Genomic DNA, 23761 nt, shown 5'->3' with positions numbered 1-23761 from the left:
GACCGTGGTATAGTTGGTTTATATTTAAGCATTTACACTTCAATAATGATAAAAGTGGTGTTCATTTGTGAAGATCATCTTGCTGAACAAAATGTGTAAGTATCATAAACCTTTGTTTGCCGCAGAGCTTTTTTTCTGCAGTAATCCAATCAAAAAATCCAGGTCAGGCTAACCAAAAAAAAAAATCGTCATCTCAGCACTCTATCGAGGGAAACTGCTAACCTAGCTGCAGTTCAAACAGAAAAATTTCATGAAGATGTTACAAAAACATTTAAATGTGAAATTAGTTTAAAAACATGACCATGAAGAGGTCATCTGTTGTAGTAATGTTAACTGTACCGCTAGCTAGCTAACTAGGTTACACCAGGAGGCGTGTCTGATGGATAGAAATCATTGAATTAACTTTCCAGACACTACTGACTGTGCAGAAACAAGGTAATCGTATTTAACCTTTTTATGTGTTACGAGTAGATGCTAAATTCTCAGGAGAGCAATTAGAGACATAGTGTGGTTGATATGTTGCATTTGCCTTAAGAGCTTAAAGCTATAGTGCGTAACTTCTGTCGCCTCCCAGCAGATAATGCGTTATTACAACTAATAAGCCGGCGGCACTTCCATGTACACAGAGTAACACTCGCCAGTTGCCACACACCGTACACAGTAACACTTGCCTTTGTGGTAGGATCCACTTCTGAACCGTGTCTCAGCCGCTTCTCCACCATGTTGTTTTCTCTTTCTACCTGCGCTCAACCTCTCCGCTCTTCCTCCCCCTCCCTTCTTGTTGTGAGGAAGCATTTGCTGTGTGCCAGCGCGGGAATGTCGCCGGTCTACACGCATACTAAAAATGATATATATTGAAAAAGACCTCAGACACAACCTGCCCCAAGGCTCTTGAAAGCTGGCACAAAAGAGGCACAAAAGTAGCCCCCAGCTCCGGACCTCTTGTTTTCCAGGCGGTTAAAGACGGGGCATGTGTACTAAGGCTGCTGTCAATCATGTCAATCACTGCTCGTGAACTGTGGTCGTGAACTGTCAAACTAGGCAACGCTGATCAAGATTCTTTTACCACATTGTATATTTCTCACCACAGATGTTTTCAGAAACATATTTTAGTAACTATAAAATCTTAGTTAACTATAAAATGAGAAAGTTTGTGACCTAGTCGCCATCTGGGATACTGCCAAAAAACAAAGCGCCACCCACTGGCCAGAGCAAACATTCCCATTTCTCATTTTCATTTGATCAGCATTGCCTAGTTTAACAGTTTGACCGCAGTTAATGAGCAGTGATTGACATGATTGACATCTGCTTTACAGACTCTGATTGGTTGTTTTCCAACAGCTACTGTAGATTCCAGCAAATGCCATTAGATGCACTACAAGGAGGCAGAGGTACCTGATGTTTTTTTTTTAGACTATTTGTCCCATGTACTGCTGTGTGGATACAGTATCAGCAAATATAGCAAAAGTTATCTTTATAAAAGTTACCAACTGTAGCTTTAATAAGTCTGAAAATACTGCAAATAATGTATTTCTGTAAATGTGGAAAATTAACTGCCCCAGGTTGCTAAAATGACCAAATTGACTCTTCGCTAAGCCCCACCCCTTTATAATAGTCTGTCAAGCTGTCGAAGCTAACATGGAGCCCACACTGTAACTAACTTCACTCTCTACGTAGAAGAAATACTATTAAATTTTTGGGAAACGAAAAACCGATTTCAGAGGGAAGCAGACAGAGGGGTCTACAATATGTGTTGGAAGGATATATCCAGAATGTCAAACTGTCTGAGCAGCAAAAGCAGGTTTAAAAGACAGTTAGAAGCCAAAGCCGAACTATAGACAGATGACGGTATAAAAGTGAACCATCACATCACTGGTCATCGAGACAGGAGACAATTAACATTAAGGGAAACTTTGCTGATATTCAACTAGCTGTATGTCATTGCAGTGTGTGCAGATCAGTGCTGGGCAAGTTACTCTCAAAATCTCATATAAAACATATTATTAGTTGCCTTCATTTGAAAGTAATAGGCTACTTCAGAATATTACTCTCTGCAGAGTAATATGTTACTTTTTACACTACTTTTGCATTACTTTGACCAAAATGACCTCAGAAGAATTAATGTTGATTTTAAATGGATGAGGGTCATGGTGTTTCACAGCAGGTAATCAAAGCACAGAAGTTCTAGTTTATGACTGTTCATTTCAAATCCAGTGCTGCGTAGGTCTGACCCATTCATGCATTCACATACAGTGGTTACATATACTAACATCACCCAGATGTGCCGATCAACCGGACTAGTATAAAGTAAATTGGAGGTCAGCTCCTTATCCCTGCTGCTTTCAAGCAGCCTTAGGATGCAAAAGCAGGACGGAATACATTGTACACGTTGCAGGTATATTAATGGAGACATATGAACATGATAACACATAGTATACCATGACCCAGATGTGCCGATCATCAGCACCCTTCTATAATGTAGCGTATGAAGACATGACAAGACTCAATAACCTTCAGAGGATATTTTTTTCTGGTGGTGCACTGGCAAAAGTTGTTGTGGGTCATCATGTTAATAGTAATCATAATCATATTACCCGAAACCCTGTTGGTAATGCATTAAATTACCACATTACTGCTAAAATGTAACAGATTACTGTAACATGTTCCTTTTGTAACGTGTTACCCCCAACACTAGTGCTGATGGTATATGGTTTGCTTTTAGCGAGCTAGCTGACCCTACACCTTTAAGGGTTTGGAGATGAAATATGATGTTGTAGCACCTTCCGACCTCTCTAGGTAACTAGTTTCATTATTACATGTACCCCAGGCACCACATTCAGCTCAAAATCCACAAACTCAGTCTGAAAATGAAGACAATCTGAAAGGACTGCATCAGAGTCTATGCAGCACAGCTGTGTGGTTGTTGGACCCTTGTCGGAGCTTGCCGATGCTATGTTTTGATTGGCCAGTCAGCATTTCAGGGTCGGGACTAAATTAAGAAAAACATCATCATACTCAGTCATGTTGGTCTCAAAGAAGCCGATATGGGCCATGCCCAGTTCTCAGTTTAAGGAACTGCAGTAAATTTAAAGTTAAACAGCATGCGAGAGCAGAAGTTATGTGACCTGATCTGACTTACTTCAGTAGACTGTCCTTCAGCAGGTGGCCACCTCACTGTGAATTTAAAATGTGCTGTATGTGCTCAGTGCAGGACAGAGGAAAGGAAAAGAGAGGAAAGGACAGTAGTGTCAGACACCTCTGATGTCACAGTGGCAGACCCCAGAGCCAGAGACACCTGCAGAGAAAGGGAGAGGTGGAGGTCTGGGAGTCATGAGCAGAAGATAAATCACTGATATATATTTTCCATAAGAGCCAAAAGCTTTTTTCTCACCAAAATAATACATCATTTCATGAATTTACATTTCCTATGTACTTATCAACACCAAATATTTAATATTTCCCACCCCTCATAATTCCAGCCGCTCCTGCTGACAACAAAGCGCCAATATTGACACAGTGCCTCCCTGTTCCACTTATTCATTATGATGATGAAATCCCCATTTAATTACAATCAATAATTTAAAAGAATTTAATAAGAAAGCTGCTTGAGGTGGAAATCTAATTGTGAAAGGAAGAATAAGAGAAAACATCCTCCCCAGCGACCACAACAAGCAATCTGCATGCCAAAGAAGACAATAACAAATTGGGTGAGTTTTTATACGCGGGATGAAAATTCCCGCCTCAGGTCCTATAATGGAGGAGTAATGAAAAAATAAAATCCAGCCGTCATGTTGCATGCACACATGGGAGCGAGTGCACATATGTACACGACATTTATAATTCATAGAGATCATTAATTCATGCGGTGAGGCGTCTGGGGAGCAGAGCAGGCGTGTTTGTTTAACTGATGCAAGGGTTTGACGCTACATGGAAGGAACATGCGGCATCATCACATCAAGAGCGACAAGCGGCAGCAGCACCAGCAGCTGCATGACAATCACTTCATATAACTGCAGTCACCGTGTCTTCAGGTACATGTCAGGTCAGGACTCAGGGAGCAAAAATCATGTCATTTAAACCTGGAGGAAACCACTTTCACTGTTTCACTGACAAAGCAGATAAAAGTAGATTCTTTAACCTGAACCACAGTCATCTATCGGATTTACTTATTACCAGGGTTCCTACGCAAGTATGGAAAGGTATGGAAATAAATTTGATCAATTTCCAGGTATTAAAAAGTATGGAAAATGAAAAATAAAGTATGGAAAAATATTTATGTTTCCAGACTATTACCACTGTTCTAAAATACTGTTTTCTAAAATAGCAAATTAGGTATTTCCAAAAATAATTTAATCAATCCGGATCGTGTTTTATGCTGGGCCAAGCACAGTTTGTGTGAGAGCAAACGTCTCCGAAAACATACCGCCCCTTTCACCTGATTGACAAGTGGTTTGTCCCCATGACCCTTCTCCAGCCCCCCAGGTATCAAGTTTCACTCCAACACTGCACCTTCGACAAGAAAACGAGTTTCACGTGGTTCACAATGGGTAGATGGAAGTTTTTGGATGGATGGCTTGACAATACCGTATATAAATACTGGTTGATCAAGGATTCCCAATTCACACACAGAGCTAGATGCAAGCTTCGTTTGACATCGCCAACATGGGGGAGAAGGCGATTCTGAGCCACATGAAAGGAAAAAAACACCTACGTCTCGTTACTGCATCGCTTGCACCCAGAGTCCCAACCTTTTCGCCTCAGCCCAGACATTGAACTTACCTGAGTTTTTATTTGCATGCTATTATTGTACTTGGCTACAGTCGCCTATTAAGAATAATTAAATATGATGTGAAATATGATACACTGATATACAGTACAGGCCAAAAGTTTGGACACACCTTCTCATTCAATGCGTTTTCTTTAGTTCAGTTCAGTTCGGTGCACATTTTTAACGTTTCCACTATGAAAAGCTGTGGATGGTACCAATATACAGTAACTGTCCCTCCATTTTTGGTCACCCCTCTGTTGGGGTACCTAGCCCTAAGATCCAGTACTAAAAGGTGGACCTGTTAACTGGTTTTGAGGCTTATGTGACCACTCTTCATACCATTGCAAGTTTTACATACATTAGTAAATTATAACAATAATATGAAAGGATGTTTTGCTGCCTGTAGCAGCAGCTGTAGTCTGCGACAAAAATTAAAGACCAGACTATGTAACTGCATACAGTACAGGCCAAAAGTTTGGACACACCTTCTCATTCAATGCGTTTTCTTTATTTTCATGACTATTTACATTGTAGATTCTCACTGAAGGCATCAAAACTATGAATGAACACATGTGGAGTTATGTACTTAACAAAAAAAGGTGAAATAACTGAAAACATGTTTTATATTCTAGTTTCTTCAAAATAGCCACCCTTTGCTCTGATTACTGCTTTGCACACTCTTGGCATTCTCTCGATGAGCTTCAAGAGGTAGTCACCTGAAATGGTTTCCACTTCACAGGTGTGCCTTATCAGGGTTAATTAGTGGAATTTCTTGCTTTATCAATGGGATTGGGACCATCAGTTGTGTTGTGCAGAAGTCAGGTTAATACACAGCCGACAGCCCTATTGGACAACTGTTAAAATTCATATTATGGCAAGAACCAATCAGCTAACTAAAGAAAAACGAGTGGCCATCATTACTTTAAGAAATGAAGGTCAGTCAGTCTGGAAAATTGCAAAAACTTTAAACGTGTCCCCAAGTGGAGTCGCAAAAACCGTCAAGCGCTACAACGAAACTGGCACACATGAGGACCGACCCAGGAAAGGAAGACCAAGAGTCACCTCTGCTTCTGAGGATAAGTTCATCCGAGTCACCAGCCTCAGAAATCGCAAGTTAACAGCAGCTCAGATCAGAGACCAGATGAATGCCACACAGAGTTCTAGCAGCAGACCCATCTCTAGAACAACTGTTAAGAGGAGACTGCGCGAATCAGGCCTTCATGGTCAAATAGCTGCTAGGAAACCACTGCTAAGGAGAGGCAACAAGCAGAAGAGATTTGTTTGGACCAAGAAACACAAGGAATGGACATTAGACCAGTGGAAATCTGTGCTTTGGTCTGATGAGTCCAAATTTGAGATCTTTGGTTCCAACCGCCGTGTCTTTGTGAGACGCAGAAAAGGTGAACGGATGGATTCCACATGCCTGGTTCCCACTGTGAAGCATGGAGGAGGAGGTGTGGTGGTGTGGGGGTGTTTTGCTGGTGACACTGTTGGGGATTTATTCAAAATTGAAGGCACACTGAACCAGCATGGCTACCACAGCATCCTGCAGCAACATGCCATCCCATCCGGTTTGCGTTTAGTTGGACGATCATTTATTTTTCAACAGGACAATGACCCCAAACACACCTCCAGGCTGTGCAAGGGCTATTTGACCAAGAAGGAGAGTGATGGAGTGCTGCGGCAGATGACCTGGCCTCCACAGTCACCGGACCTGAACCCAGTCGAGATGGTTTGGGGTGAGCTGGACCGCAGAGTGAAGGCAAAGGGGCCAACAAGTGCTAAACACCTCTGGGAACTCCTTCAAGACTGTTGGAAAACCATTTCAGGTGACTACCTCTTGAAGCTCATCGAGAGAATGCCAAGAGTGTGCAAAGCAGTAATCAGAGCAAAGGGTGGCTATTTTGAAGAAACTAGAATATAAAACATGTTTTCAGTTATTTCACCTTTTTTTGTTAAGTACATAACTCCACATGTGTTCATTGATAGTTTTGATGCCTTCAGTGAGAATCTACAATGTAAATAGTCATGAAAATAAAGAAAACGCATTGAATGAGAAGATGTGTCCAAACTTTTGGCCTGTATTGTATTTGCTCAGATGTCGCATATTCTCTGGGGAAAAAAAAAAAAAAAAAACGCAGAGAAGTCTGGAAATTAGGGTATGGAAAAGTATGGAATTTTGAAATTCCAAATGTGTAGGAACCCTGTATTACTGTTTATACATATCCAATCAGATTGTCTTTTTTTGGGTAAAATTATGATTCCAGTGTTAACAAGTCAATACATTTTATAATTTTATAACTGATATGAGAAATTAAGCCTGGGCTAACCTTTTACCTTTGTTTCAGTTTTCTCCACTTACTTTATTGACATAACATTTAAATGAATATGTACTGCCACAGCATACGGAAGAAAAAGAAGCATGCTGCAGCCCCTAAAAAGCTTTGTCAAACTTTGCTCAGCACAGATGATCAGAGTTTCAAGGTCAGCTGCTGGTGGAGAGAGTAGAAGCCCTAAAAGAAGCTCTTGCACAATCTGCAAAGGCAGATTGCATAGTGTTGGGTGTAATGATTAATATTTGTATATTCTGTATGTTTTTTATATTTATGATTACTTTTAGCAGTGGCGGTCCTAGCACATTTGGTGTCCTAGGTGAGCCTCCCCCTGGCGCACCCCACCATTTGCTGCAGCTCAGCAGGACCAAAATGCAAATCAACAACCCAGCTAACAATAAAACATCTGATAAAAAATATGTGCTAATTTGCTTTCAGTAACATGTTGTACATGTGTTATAATAATCATATAAATCAATAATCAGTAAAAAAAAATTACAAATGAACTTAGAATAATATATTATATTGTAAAATAATAATAAAAGTACAAATACATTTTCTAATTGAACTAGGGCTGCACCGATTTTGAAATTCTGGGCGGTTACTGATACCAACAATGACCCAAAGCTTGGTGTTTCTTTTGTTTTTTGTTATTTATTCTTTCTTCTTTCTTTGTGACAGGAAACACAGAAATCTACATTATGAAAAAATAAATGAACAGTTCTAAAGTCATTCATTAAACTACCTTTGAATGAGCACAAAATTAATAATACACATTTATGAAACTACTTTTAACATAACCTTCTTTCACATTTTTAAAAAAAATAAGCAAAAAGCCTTTTTACTAGGCTATATAAGATACATCATAATTCCCTCTCTGATATCTATTATGCTGTGAGAATATTAACAAATTTTCAGCTGGATTTATTTAAGTTTCTCACCAAAAGCTACATTTGACGAGATTACATTGAACACATCATGAGAACTTTATAATTTATTTTCACTCAATACTCTTTTTTACTGAATAAGAGCTTGAACATTTTACAATGTAAATCAACGCAACCTCCGTGAGCTGTTCGTTGCGGCCCCCAGCTGCTGAGAGGTAATGAAAACTAGCTTTCCTCCTGCCGAAATCAATATGGATTTGTTGTTGTTTTCTTATTTTTTCATGTTCTTTCTCTCCACAAACACTTCTCTCAGTAGTGTAGTGGTAGTTGAGTGGGCACCTAAGAGCTTTTGTCGTTTTGACATGATAACGATACGTGTTTCGGGGTTCATGTGACACCATTTGATTACTTTAACCACCTGTTACTAGTTCCACCCAGGGGACAGGTGTGCATTACATACAGAGGCTAAAAGTCACAGAGACATCACACACGGAAGACACAAGAAAGCATTGGTATTTGACGACTTGGAATGAGAGGGCATTGGTTTTAAACTTGAATTAGTGTTTGTGTCTACCTGCCCAAAGTCTACAAATGGAAATTAGCCCATAGCCAAATCTGATGCAATGCATCTCCTCTCCTCGTGTGAGACTAATGCTGTATATGGCTTTATAAATGGTCCCCCATCTGTAGGGAGGTGAGCTGAAACAAAGGACACCGACAACAGTAATTACCTACATTATGTAAAGGTACATTAGGTACATTACCACTTTTCAATTTCTATTGCAGTATTTCCACAACATCATGTGCAATATTACTTTTCAATGTCACGATCACTTGTCAGTGTCTTGCAATATCATTTTCTCAAAATCGTGCAGTACTGCTTATCATTGTTACATACAATATAACGTTGATTATCAGGGGCAATATGCATTTTTCCACCATTTTAGTTCATTTTTAGTAACAATTGTACTTATCTTATTTCTATTGTTACTCCATGAGGCACTGATTTTTGCTTGTTACTCCTTAAACACTTATTATCTTGTATATTTTTAATATTTTGACTGATACTTAATACTTTCTTAAATACTGGGCCCAGTCTGGGTCCCAGACCCAGGGAATCCACTGCAACGTTAATTTGCGTTATTGTAATTGTGAAGCATTCTCTCGCACAAGAATGACCTTCAGGATAAATCAAGTTCTATGGAATCGAGTTGAATTCCTGACAAAGAAAAGTTGGAAAGAAATAGATAAATAAAAAGCAAATGATCTAAAAAATTGCAACTTATTATGACAGCGTATTATGTTTTTGTTTTGTTTCTTTTCCAAATGTGTTTTAAAATAACTCTTCATCTTTCTCTCTGTCTCCCCATCTCTCTCTCTCTCTCTGTCTGTCTTTCTCTGTCTCTCTCAGAGCCGAGCTCGCACTACGTGATTTCCCTGAAGGCGTTCAATAATGCAGGAGAGGGAGTCCCTCTGTATGAGAGCGCTGTCACTCGATCTCTGACAGGTACAATCACACACTGATAATCACAGTAATCTCATGTTTACAGCACACTGGTGATGTGTTCACATGCAATAGGATATGTATGTAGCTGATATAACAACATGCTATGTATCAGTGTAGAACATGATGGTTATGTCAGCTTTATTATATCGAACTGAAAGACAAGAGTGTGTTGTGACTGCTGTGAGTGTGATGGGGATGTGACCACAGTACTTTCATTAACAGTGACAGTAATGTAACATAGTATTAATATCAGCAGTATCAATACAATCACATTGTACTTGTAGTAGCAGTATTAGTAATAGGCATAGCAGTAGCATTAATAGTAGTAGAAGAACAGTAGCAGCAGCAAAAACAGTCCTAGCATTAGCACCATCAGAAGCAGTTTTAAAAATCATAGAAGCAGCAATAGTAGCAGTTAAAGTGAAAGGAGTATTAGAAGCAGTGTGCCCACTAGCAGTAGTAACAGTAGTAGTTGTACTTAGCATATGGTGGGCAAAGTAGCAGTAGCGGTATCGGCTGTGTTACCCAGGGCTACCAGCTCTCACACATCGACTGTTAGACCTAACAGCTTACATGCAAATTAATGTTTGGAATATACAGCCAACAAATCTGAAACTTGTGTGGAAGAAATGAAACAGCAGGATAAAAAACATGACCGATATTATTTAATCCTGCAACAAGCTCAGCTGCTGGTGAAAGCTGAAAAGAAAATTTCTCAAACATACAGGAAGAAAGTGTGAGCTGATTACCATTACTATGCGATGTTTTATTCAACATGTTATAAATGATGCATCATGTTTCAGATGTCCATCCTGTCTGTCCTCAGGATCAGCAGCTGTTAGTACTATCTCAGCACAGAGCATTTCTTTTTATCTCTTTACCTCCACAAGTTGAGGGTAAGTTGCTGCTCTGTGCAGCAAGAGGACGCCGCAAGCTCTACTACTGTGAACCTAGTGGCGTGGCGAGATTGCAGTCAAGTGTGCCCTGTTCAGTGCATCGAGTGTGGTGCACTTGGACACAGGGTGGGATCAGAACACTCCTAAGGGAATTAAACTGGAGAGGCAGTGTACTAACTTTGAAGTAAGTGTTTGCATGCCTTTGGTGGCTGCCTCGTGTGTCCTGCGTCCAATTGGAGTGTTGGTTGTACACACCCTCAGAGATGTATGCTACACATCCACAAGATGCAATACGCAATGCACACATGAATGGTAGGGGCATCAGTGTATGTAAATATGGTGCTCAACAGAACACACATAGAGTTACAGCTTCAGGAGATAGCCTGGTGCAGTTACAGTTAGCAGTTAGCAGTAGCTATAGCATAATGTGCAATGTGCGATTTAATGCCAGTGACACTACAACAGTAGCAATAGCAGCAGTCCTTGCAGTAACTGCAGAGGCTCTAGCTGCTATAATAGTAGACTAGTGGCAACCCTTTTAAGCCCTGTTTCCTCTAAGCAGTACGGTTCAGTTCAGTTCGGTGCACATTTTTAACGTTTCCACTATGAAAAGCTGTGGATGGTACCAATATACAGTAACTGTCCCTCCATTTTTGGTCACCCCTCTGTTGGGGTACCTAGCCCTAAGATCCAGTACTAAAAGGTGGACCTGTTAACTGGTTTTGAGGCTTATGTGACCACTCTTCATACCATTGCAAGTTTTACATACATTAGTAAATTATAACAATAATATGAAAGGATGTTTTGCTGCCTGTAGCAGCAGCTGTAGTCTGCGACAAAAATTAAAGACCAGATTATGTAACTGCATACAGTACAGGCCAAAAGTTTGGACACACCTTCTCATTCAATGCGTTTTCTTTATTTTCATGACTATTTACATTGTAGATTCTCACTGAAGGCATCAAAACTATGAATGAACACATGTGGAGTTATGTACTTAACAAAAAAAGGTGAAATAACTGAAAACATGTTTTATATTCTAGTTTCTTCAAAATAGCCACCCTTTGCTCTGATTACTGCTTTGCACACTCTTGGCATTCTCTCGATGAGCTTCAAGAGGTAGTCACCTGAAATGGTTTCCACTTCACAGGTGTGCCTTATCAGGGTTAATTAGTGGAATTTCTTGCTTTATCAATGGGGTTGGGACCATCAGCTGTGTTGTGCAGAAGTCAGGTTAATACACAGCCGACAGCCGTATTGGACAACTGTTAAAATTCATATTATGGCAAGAACCAATCAGCTAACTAAAGAAAAACGAGTGGCCATCATTACTTTAAGAAATGAAGGTCAGTCAGTCTGGAAAATTGCAAAAACTTTAAATGTGTCCCCAAGTGGAGTCGCAAAAACCATCAAGCGCTACAACGAAACTGGCACACATGAGGACCGACCCAGGAAAGGAAGACCAAGAGTCACCTCTGCTTCTGAGGATAAGTTCATCCGAGTCACCAGCCTCAGAAATCGCAAGTTAACAGCAGCTAAGATCAGAGACCAGATGAATGCCACACAGAGTTCTAGCTGCAGACCCATCTCTAGAACAACTGAACAGAACAACAAGCAGAAGAGATTTGTTTGGGCCAAGAAACACAAGGAATGGACATTAGACCAGTGGAAATCTGTGCTTTGGTCTGATGAGTCCAAATTTGAGATCTTTGGTTCCAACCGCCATGTCTTTGTGAGACGCAGAAAAGGTGAACGGATGGATTCCACATGCCTGGTTCCCACTGTGAAGCATGGAGGAGGAGGTGTGATGGTGTGGGGGTGTTTTGCTGGTGACACTGTTGGGGATTTATTCAAAATTGAAGGCACACTGAACCAGCATGGCTACCACAGCATCCTGCAGCGACATGCCATCCCATCCGGTTTGCGTTTAGTTGGACGATCATTTATTTTTCAACAGGACAATGACCCCACACCTCCAGGCTGTGTAAGGGCTATTTGACCAATAAGGAGAGTGATGGAGTGCTGCGGCAGATGACCTGGCCTTCACAGTCACCGGACCTGAACCCAATCGAGATGGTTTGGGGTGAGCTGGACCGCAGAGTGAAGGCAAAGGGGCCAACAAGTGCTAAACACCTCTGGGAACTCCTTCAAGACTGTTGGAAAACCATTTCAGGTGACTACCTCTTGAAGCTCATCGAGAGAATGCCAAGAGTGTGCAAAGCAGTAATCAGAGCAAAGGGTGGCTATTTTGAAGAAACTAGAATATAAAACATGTTTTCGGTTATTTCACCTTTTTTTGTTAAGTACATAACTCCACATGTGTTCATTGATAGTTTTGATGCCTTCAGTGAGAATCTACAATATAAATAGTCATGAAAATAAAGAAAACGCATTGAATGAGAAGGTGTGTCCAAACTTTTGGCCTGTACTGTATATTCTAATCCTCGCTTTTAGGAAAAGAAAGTCACGGGTGATGAGGAAATACAATAAGTGCTGGATGGAGCAGTGAATGACAACAGCCCTGCCCACATTTAAGAGTACTGTTTGTGGTTTGCAAACAGACCTAGGGTCTACAGTAGGTACCATGTCTGAAGGGTTACTTTTGGTTCCAAGGGTACCATACTGAAAGTGTTTGGTGGAAACAGGGCTTTAGACCACATCTTCTGCCATATTGTGCACCTATTTAACATATATGCCAAAAAAGGTATTTCTTTGTATTCTTATGTCAAAATCGAATCATGTTTTCTTCTTGTTAAACAAATAATCATGTGTTCTTACACAAACTAGTGCCAACCAGTTTCAACCAGTAATATCATGACATCCACCCTTCACTCAGTCTGCAACTTTTAGATGCACAGAGCTATGATTAAATTAGCTAGATAGCAACAGCATGCCCACATAGGGCATACTGTGATTACAGGCTACGGGCTAGCAGTAGTAACAGTAGTAGTTGTACTTAGCATATGGTGGGCAAAGTAGCAGTAGCTGTATCGGCTGTGTTCTTACACAAACTAGTGCCAACGAGTTTCAACCAATAATATCATGACATCCACCCTTCACTCAGTCTGCAACTTTTAGATGCACAGAGCTATGATTAAATTAGCTAGCTAGCAACAGCATGCCCACATTGGGCATACTGTGATTACAGGCTGCGGGCTAGAATTTATTCACTCAAAGAAAGTGTCATCTGTGGCAGCTCCAGATTATGCCCAAGGCATTTTACAGTGGACTGCTTCAGCAACTACTGTTACATGAGCATACGATGGATTTCGTCTCTCTCTCCCAGATACTACTGTCTCATCTGCATTACATCGTTGGGGCCTCACAGTTATGACTCCCACTTTGAAGTGATCAAATAAGATTCCTCCTAACTTATATCCCACCTGCCTATCCTGTTTCACTTGGAAATTCATCACAATTCTGGAGCTAGAAAATCTCAAAATACCATTTCATCTTGACTTTAAGAAACAGTTGCAGGAACAGCAGCAGTAACAGCAGTATTAGCAGTCGTGGTAGCTGGTTTCCTAAATATAGATGTCTTGGTTTTGGGGACTCAATCTATACAATCTCTTCTAGCTGTGTTTGAGTTGATATTGATGAGGACTTTAGAAAGTTTGTACATGTGGTTGTGATTCAAAAGGATTTTGAGGAAAAGTGACAGTCTGGCAGTAAGGCCTCAGTCTGAATCCAACAGCACTGACTCCTGAAATATTCATCCTGAGGAAAATGTTCACACATCAGTCACAGCCGTCTGTGTGTGTGTGTAACACGTATGAACTGTAGGTGTGTATGTATCTGTTTATATATAGTACGCGTGATGGCTTACACTCATTACTGTATGTGTTTGTGTGTCTGTGAGTGAGAGACTCATTAGCTTCTCCTGCAGAAAATGGGCTGTAGAAGTGAGATAAATGAAACGCATCCAACTCTCAGCCAAGTTTCATCTTATGAATTAAACAGCCGGCCCTCCTCTGCTCACCCAGCAGCCTGTGGCTGACATAAATCCTTTATTACTCTCATATAAATGCCACATTTCTGAGGTTTGATGTGATGATAGTCACCGGAAAAACCGGCAGCACAGACCACTTCACTCACCTCAATTTCTTAACCTTCATCACAGCATGTTTTTATGGTGCTTCTATTTTCTTCCTCTTAGAAACTTTAAAAAAGGAAAAAAAAAGATTATTTTTAACTTGGACTTGTTGTCTTTGATTGAGATTTCTTTAAAGGAGGAAGGAAGAAGCAATGGAGAAGAAGAGCAAGAGAGGGGAGATGAAGGTTTGATATAGATCCCACTCAGAGAGAAACAGCAGGAGGGGGGCAGAGAGAGACAGAAAGATTTGATGGACTTTAATGATGGCTCATGGACAGAGGAGAGAAACAGAAAAAGGAACGAATGATGGCACGGAGACAAAAGAGATGAACAAGGAGAGAAAGAATGCATGAGACTAGAGAGGAGGAGACACAGAGAGAGGCATGGGATGTAGAAAGTAAAATACACTGAGACACAGGCATCTATAGTCACACAGGTTTATGAATCTCCTACAGTCATAATAGAGTTTTAAGAGATGTTTATAAAGACACATTAAAAACGCATATACATGTCGAGATTTATAAAGAAATAGCTTTGGTCTTTTGCTGAAGCAGTTTATAAGATTCCATGTTTACACTGAGCAGCAAAGGGATCAGACTAAAAAATATCAGATGGATTAAAGTTCTGCTGCTGACCAGACTGAGTCTACTTTAAAAGATTCCCTCCAGACATGTCCAGAGATGTATAAAAATAATCTGCTTTGAGTCTGATATGGCTTTCTTACATTGTTCTTTGATGAAGTCATTTCAAATAAGTTAATTCATTTAATTCTACTTCCAAAAAAAGTACGCTGATCTCCTGGTTAGCTCAGTGTTCTACAGGCTATAAATCTGCACTGGGGCTGGATGGATGATTGGTTCTTATCAAATAACATCTTTGTTGCCTGGTAGCCAACACTGCACTGACCCGGCCCAGGTCACAGCCCGGTCACTGAGACGCACTGCTATAGAGAACACTATAGACATATCTGAAGTTCTATAGGCATGGGTAAACACAGCTGGAGTTTTAGAGGGATATATAGACATGTCGGGGTCCTGTAGAGATATGCGTACACATTTGAATTCTACCAAAGGGACAGGTGGACATATCTGGAGTTCTATAAAGATGTACAGACACAATTGGAGTTCTATAAAGACATCTAAAACCATCTGGGGTTCTATCAAAATATCTAGACACATCTGGATTCTACAGAGATATTTAGACACATTGGGAGATCTGTAGAAATATGTTAACAAATCTGTAATTCTACATACATATACATAGACACATTTGGAGTTTTATAGAGACATGTAGACACATCTGTGTTAAGTGTTAAGACATCTGCTATTCTATAGGAATATGTAGACGCATCTGGAGTTCTTTGGAGATGTGTAGACATCTGGAGCTATATCGCTGTATGTAGACATTTCTGGGGTTCAATCAAGATATGTAGACACCTGGAGTTATGAAGCGATAAATAGACCTACCTGGAGTTGTACAGAGATACACAGAGACATCTGGAGTTCTGTAGAAATATGTTAACACACCTGGAGTTCTTTAGAAAATGTTAGCACATCAGGAGTTCTAAAGAGATATCTAGACACATTTGGAGTTCTATCATACTATCCAAAACTCTATAGCGTTTTTTAGACACATCTGGAGATCTGTATTGTAACACATCTGGTATTCTGCAGGAATAGACACATCTGGAGTATTAACACAGCTGTAATTCTACAGGTATGCATAGACACATCTGGAGTTGTACAAAGATAGACAGAGACTTTTAGAGTTCTAAAACAATATGTTAACACATCTGAGATTCTATAGAGATATTTTAACACATAGGAAGTTTTGTAAAGATGTTTAGATACATGTGGAGTTCTACAGAGGTATGTAAACACACCTGGAGTTCTGTGGAAATAGCTTAAAACATCTGGAGTTCTTTAGAAATTATTGACATATCTGTAGTTCAATAGACATGTTCTATCAAAATATATAGACACATCTGAACTTCTGTAGTGATTTGCAGACACATCTTGGGATTTATAAAGATATGTAGTCATCTGGAGTTAAATGGAGATATGTAGACACATCTGGAATTCTGTAGGTATATGTAGTCATTTTTAGAATTCAAGGAATACACAGACATAAATAAATAACGTACTTGTAATCTTGATTGCTATCCAGATATATAGACATATCTGGAGTTCTACAAGGAGATGTCGGCAGTACTATATAAATAGTAAGACACGTTTGATTTTCTTTAGAGATACTTAAACACATCTGTGTACTACTGTTTTGTAGAAATATACTATCACATCTGGAATTCTATAGATATACACAGACACATTTGTTGGTCTGCAAAGTTTCGTATGCACATCTGGAGTTCTGTAGAAATTCAGAAACACGTGGAGTTCTATAGAACCATGTAAACAGATGTGGAGTTTTATAGAAATATGTAAACACATGGAGCTCTATGTAAACATACACAGAAACATCTGGAGTTCCTTAGAGACATATAGTCTTACAGGAGTTAAAGTGTGACAGTCAGGAGTTGATAAGCTGAGACCCCGAGGGCTGAGAGAAACTAAACCCATTACTGTTCTGACAAGGTCATCAACAGAGACACACACATAGATACACCCACACTCTCTGTCTTGTCATGCCGGGACAGGCTGAACTCTCCGTCACTTTATGTGGCAGGCTGCAGGAGAGTTTTTTACGAGAGCTTTAAAAAACGGCTCGTTAACGGTGGGATCCTCGTTAATATACTGCCTCGTCCTCGCCTCGCCGCCCACACACTGCAGAGACAGAACTGATCCTCAACCAACCACCACACTGCCATTTAATCAAGGACTGGAGGACCGCAGAGAGAGACAACGAGGGAGATGGGAGGAGGGATAAGAGCTATATGAAAGGATGGAGGAGGAAAGAAAGGAGGAAGTGAGGCAGAGAGAAAGAGTGGGGGAGGAGCAACTGAAGGAAAAGTAATGTGGAGAAGAATAAAGGAAAGATGAAGAGGTTAGCTGAGGAAAGGAGGAAGGGATTGAGGTAGTTAGATGGGAGAAGGAAGACAGGAAGGAGGAAAAAGGGAAGAGAGAGGAAAGGAAAGAAGGAGTGCAACAAAATATGGAAGGGAGGAAGACTAGTGAGCAAGAAGGAAGGAGGGATGTAGAGAGTAAGGAAATACCAGATAGAAGGAGGAGAGAGTAGAAGGAGGAGTCTGGTGGAGGAGGAGGCGGAGGAGGGGGCATGTTCTCCATCCTCATCAGTATTCTGTCCTGACTGGAGCTTTATTGTGATGCTGGATGACCAGTTTAACCACGACACTGCCTGCTGCAGCTCGCCCCGCAGCTCCAAACACCTCTTTCATCAATCTCTCTCACTCTCTCTCTATATTGGCCTGCAGCTGTACATCTCTCTTCAACAGCAGCACATTAGATGTCAGTGTTGACTCTCTCAGTGGTCTCGTTTAGACTGCAGACACAACAGGACGAGCCTCCTTCATCTCCCAGGACTGATGTTGCCTTCACATGAACTCACACTGAAAGTCAACACCACAACATGTTCGACATTCAAGTGGTTTAAATTATAGAATCAGTGTGAAAGAAACATTAGAGCTCCATTTTTCAACAGCAAATCAAATCACACCAACTGCAGTGGTTGTCACTTTTTCCTTGGGTGGATCTAAGGATGTGAATCCAGGTCTAATTTTCTGGTTCTGTCCATCATTTCTATTAATAATGATAACATTGTACTCATCAAGACAAATATCTAAGATTTGGGTGCATGGTGACATCATCACAAAGAAGTCTGATGGGTAGTGACACACACAGTTAGATGATCAGACAGTCGAAACAAACTAATAGTTGATTCAACCACTTCTGAAATGTCAATGATAAAGCCTGATAGATCCACAAAAAAATAAGAAATGCACATGATGATTCATGAGTTATTTATGGTGTTCATAAATGCATTTTCCAATTCAAAGTACCAACAGTTTTGAAAAATGTCAAATAATTTTACAAATAAATACAACCCAACTTGAATAAATGTCAGTATTCTACATATATATTAACAACTTCCCAAAAAAGTTCATCAGTCTAATAACATTTGGTCTTGAAAATCTACCTCAGTATACAAATATTTGAAAATATTTGTGTTGATTTTTTGTTTGTTTGTTGTTTGTTTTTTTTTTGCATTTTTTTTAGGGTTCCAGCACATCCTAGTATTATAGGGCATTAAATTCAATAATGTAAAATTAAGCCCTAATTGGTATTACAGTGTCTTAAATCAATCTTTTAAAAGCTTTTAAAATGGTAGGACATGGAAAGTAGGTGTTTTTGAATTGTTGTTTTTTTTTCTGACATTGCATTGTAAAATCTCAAAATAATTAGAAACATCTATTTTATAAAAAAAAATTAACATCTATCATATTAATGCAGAGCAGCACAGAGGAACCAACAACACATATATTTTGTTTCTGGCCGGAATGTTCAGAGCAGGGGATCCATTGTCTGCTAGCTAGCTGTCACTGTAACCTTAATGACATGGGGAAGTGGAGATTGAATGAAATTGGCTAATTAACCAAGATTTAGCTGCATGGTTGAAACCAGTACAAAGCAGTGCATACAAGGCTCGCTGTATTCAATACAAAAACAAAAATTTAAATTGCACATTGGGAATCAGTGCAGCAGAATCTCTTATGCAAAGTGAGAAACAAAAATTTGCCCAGAAACTTGTCAAAATTCTTTATCATTATCATTCTTGTTCAAATTCATTAAGAGCACACAAAGAGATCGTATCCCTTTCCTGACCCTCATAAAAATGCTCATATACTGTCTCTGTCTCTACACATTAATGAAGATGAAGCAGTAAGTTGGTACGCAAACTGTAATAGACATTTACAATGGACTATTGGGTTGGTAATTTTCACCATTTCACCATAGTTTTGTGTGGTCTTCTGACTGTGTATTTCATTCTTTAGTGATGTCACCAGCTATGAACTTGGCTAGGTAGCTAGTTATGCAGAAGATGATGTCCCCATTCTCAGTCCCGCCTCCTAAGCCATGGTTGTCTGGGGAACAACCCAAACACCAGAAATGTTGGTATTGTACATGTCTGCAAACCAGGATACATTACATTTGTACATTATTATGTAGGCAAGACTTTGAAACTTAATATTTAAACAATGCTGTGGTTTATGTGTGATAAGGTATAGGTACAGAAAGATCATGCTTTGGCATAAAATACCCAGTGTTCCTGCCACTATCCACATTGATATGGTATGTGCAAAATGTGCAAATGTGGTTTGCAGAATATATAATGCTAACATTTTCTTTTGGTGCCCGGACTTTTGGGGAAACAGCCATTGATGAGCACAAGTGGAGCCTTTATGGGGAATACTAGGCCACTGATGGGCTATCTGTTGGTTACTATAGATAAACCAGAGGCACTACTTGTCAGTGGGTCAGTTTAGGGCTGATGTTAACCCACATGGAAACCAACAGATATCCCATTTGCACCTGTGGCTACTTTTGCCGGTTAACAGTCCAGACAGTGTGAAGGATTTAAGGGCTGATGATGTGGAGCCAGAGGAGGCTGAGCAGAGTTAGAAATGATTTGTTCCAGTTACACTTCTAAAATCTGTGTGTGTGTGTGTGTGTGTGTGTGTGTGTGTGTGTGTGAAAAGACACTGAGATAAAAATAGATGTTAGAATAGAAAAAAACAGTTGCAGAGGGACAGACATAGATCAGTTTCCTCTGGTCTCATTCCTGAAACTAGAGCAACATTAAAAAAAAAGTTTGTGTCTTTCTTAGGCTTATTGGTATCATTTCTATTTAATATTTATACATTCTATTGTTCATTTTAAGTTTCAGATGTTTTATTTTTTTCCCTTATGCAAACTCAGTGGGTAACATTTTGGTACAAACAAGAAAACAATCGGTAACAAACTTCACAGAGATCTTCCTGCACTAAAAATCATCATCTTCAACTGCCCTGCAGGCTTTTCTACTGCATTAAACTAAAAATAACGATTCAATTGAAATTCATGACAGTGACTTTGCAGTGAACCAGAAAACAGCTTTCACACCTGATGTATGTTTATATCTTTATCTCTTCTCTTTCCGGCTTTCAGTTAGCATCTGTTTCATGTTCTGCTGCCTTCAGGTGCTCCTCCAGTCTTAACCTCCTGATTCAGAGGTCACACTGATAAATCCTATGAGATGTTAAGGTGCTGCATGTCAGAAACCATAATTGATTTTAAAATGTCATAATTCTGTTTTCATTTTTGTTCACAGTGGAGCAGTTCAATTACATGTTTAAGTACTTGCCAGTTTGATTCACAAAAGGTTCCCAAAACATGCTCACATCCAAAGTATTTCTGAAAGCATGTGAAGGCAGCATCTGCTCTCTGATTGGCTGGAGGCACAGATCCACAGATGGGTTTCATTTGTTCAAATATATAAGAGCCAGCAGTGTGGGAACTGATATGATGGCTGGAAAAACAACACTGTGTCAGTTGGAAAGCATGTATTTCAAATTTTGGTGATTTTGTTCTTTTTTTCACAAGCTCTTATATAAAAACCTCCTGTGAGTTTAAAACATGAAGCACCACTTCACCACCCTGTGATAATCCATGATATATAGGCACATGATATATTTAAGTCTGAAATGTAGAATATGTAGTGGTTGATTTCACATGTGGCATGTATTACACATGTGATAAATTTGCATATACGCAGACGTTCAATCCGATCTTACCACAAAGTCATCGAAAATCGGTGCTTGATCAGTGACTTTTGGCGTTAGACACACACAAAAAAAATGTCTTTTCACGTCAGCATAATACCTGGCAGGTTGTCGTTATTGCTTAACGGAAACTGGCAGCTTCAGGGGGACACGCAGCAGGACAACAGCAAAAGTTAAGACGGCAGCAGTATGAGTAGTGTGGGGACGGACGGGTGGATGGGTCCAGCAACCACCGACTTTCACCTGGAAGGCCGGTGTTCACTTCCCATGTGATTGTAAAGCTGAACCCTGTTCTTTTTTCCAAAACTCAACCACAGGCTTTTGTTGCCTAAACCCAACCGTTTGTGTGTGTAGGCAAAACATAACCACATGCTTTTGTTGAACGTTAATTTGTGTTGTTGAACCATCATAGTGCATTTATTTTGAAAGAGCCTGTTTGCAAACTATGTCCTGTTAAAATGGAAATGCATTTTGAAAACAGACAGTACATGTAACAGGTTGAAGTTAACACTACATCCAAGAACACAACCAACAGACCCAGTGTACTTTGCACGTCGTATCTTGACATGGAAAGTCCATGACCAAAGATCGATATGTGACAAGGAGTGAGAATGTGTTGATTTGTAAGGACTCTTTTTTTTTTTTAAACAATATGTTTAAAAAAGTTTTATTTGCATAGCTCAAGCCATCAGTTCTATCAGTTATGATAACACTCTCCTCAGCGTAGCAATTAACAAGTGCTAAAAACTCTGAAATGTCTGGGTTTTGTGTTTTGTCCTTTAAGCCCCGCCCCTCTGTGGATTTGAGGTTCCACTTCCTTTTTAAAGTAAAAGACGCTTTTTACCTCCCACTGTCTTCTTACTCTTTGTCTTTTCTCTCCTTTTCTCTCTTCTTTTTTTCACTTCCTCATCCATTCACTCCTCCTTTTCTTCTTCCCTCCTCTCAACAAACATGGCTGCCTCCTGCATGTCACTTCCAAACATGCATGCCATCTATGTATTTATTATGTTACATTTTGTTCACACTTGTGTGTATATGAACACGCAACAAACCTATATTAATCTGAATGCTTGTGTAACTCGTGTCTGCATATATAAATCTTCATTATCATGCATTCATTACTGTATGATTTCATTATTATCCCCAAACACTCTGGTTACCGTTAACAACCCCCCCCCAGACCCCATTGACCCATCTGAGGATGACCTCTTCCACCTCTTTGATAAATACCCCACTCCCATGCCAGACACCAGCACTCCCATGATCCCCCCAGTAGGGGTCCAAGCCGTGGCTCTGTCCTCGGACTCAGTCCGCGTCTCCTGGGCCGACAACTCCATGACCAAGAACCAGAAGGCGTCTGAGGTCCGGTACTACTCCGTCAAATGGAAGACCAGCTACTCCACCAGTGGCAAGTACAAGGTAAGAGTTAATTCATGATGTTAATGTGAAGCTGGTCAACATCACTTCTTAGTTTAGTATTATCTCAGCAACAGGTGTGGATAGGACTTTGACATGAGTTGGACTCAAGTTATGAATCTAAGGACTCTAACTGATTTTAGAATTGACTTGAGAAGTGACAACAACAAAAAAAGACCTAACTCTATGACTTGTGTCGTCACTTGGACTATTGACTTGGAGGGACTAGATATCTCCAAGCCCAGATCTTAAAAACTATGCTTCTTATTAGACTTGGACTTGATTGTAGATGTAACTGCTTTGACTTGTGTCTCAACTTGGGACATTCCCGTTTTAATTAAGGACTTCATTTGAGAACTTCCTGTCTTGATTTGGGACTTACCTCTCTCATGTTGAGACTTGGTTTGGGACTAACCAGTCTTGACTTGGGACTTGATTGGAAATTACTTGTCTTAAATTATTTGGGACTTACCTGTCATGGCTTGAGACTAGACTTGGGAATTTATCCGTCTTAAATTTGGACTGGATTTGTTACTTACCTGCCTTGACTTGGAAGTTGACTTGGGAATTAAATGTCATGACTTGTAGCCTAATTTTGGACTTACCTGTCTTGACTTGGGTCTTGGCTTGGAAATTACCTGTCTTAAACTGGACTTGATTTGGGACTCACCTTTTATGACTTCAGACTTGATTTTGGAATTATCTGGTTTAAATTAGGACTGGATTTGGTATTTACTTGTCTTGACTTGGAAATTGTAGCTCAACTTGGGACTTACCTGTCTTGACTTGGGCCTTGACTTATGACCTACCAGTCTTGACCTTCCACTAGACTTGACTTGACTTGAATTACCTGTCTTAAATTAGGACTCATCTGTCTTGACTTGGGACTTATTGTATTTAGGATTTTGGAAGCAAAGCAGGGATTTCCAGCACTACTTCACCTTCTTCCAGGGTGCATCAAGGAGGCAAAAGTCTGTAGAGGTAAAACTCCAGCAACACTTGTAGTATGCAGAACAAACTTATGGTTAGGCCACAGCATTTCGGCTCTTTGCTTGTACTTAATTTAGGACATTATACACAGTGTAAGACTTGGACTTGATATGGGACTTACCAGACTTGGTAATTAAT

At 39.9% G+C, this 23761-nt stretch overlaps 1 protein-coding gene across 3 annotated transcripts in view; it reads left to right on the top strand.

Moving 5' to 3' along the window:
• Positions 1-23761, top strand: part of dcc (DCC netrin 1 receptor) — a 418775-nt gene that overhangs the window by 290824 nt on the left and 104190 nt on the right. For 2 of the 3 annotated variants that reach the window (XM_078162331.1, XM_078162330.1), the window contains exons 16-17: positions 9400-9495; positions 22398-22636. In XM_078162331.1, the coding sequence (XP_078018457.1) occupies positions 9400-9495; positions 22398-22636 (335 nt within the window). The remainder of the gene's footprint in view (positions 1-9399; positions 9496-22397; positions 22637-23761) is intronic. The other variant, XM_078162332.1, reaches the window with a different exon arrangement.

This window comes from Epinephelus lanceolatus, chromosome 19 (assembly GCF_041903045.1).
Source record: "Epinephelus lanceolatus isolate andai-2023 chromosome 19, ASM4190304v1, whole genome shotgun sequence".
Lineage (NCBI taxonomy): Eukaryota > Metazoa > Chordata > Actinopteri > Perciformes > Serranidae > Epinephelus > Epinephelus lanceolatus.
Note: the sequence above shows the minus strand (reverse complement) of the source record. Positions and strands in the feature narration are given on the sequence as shown.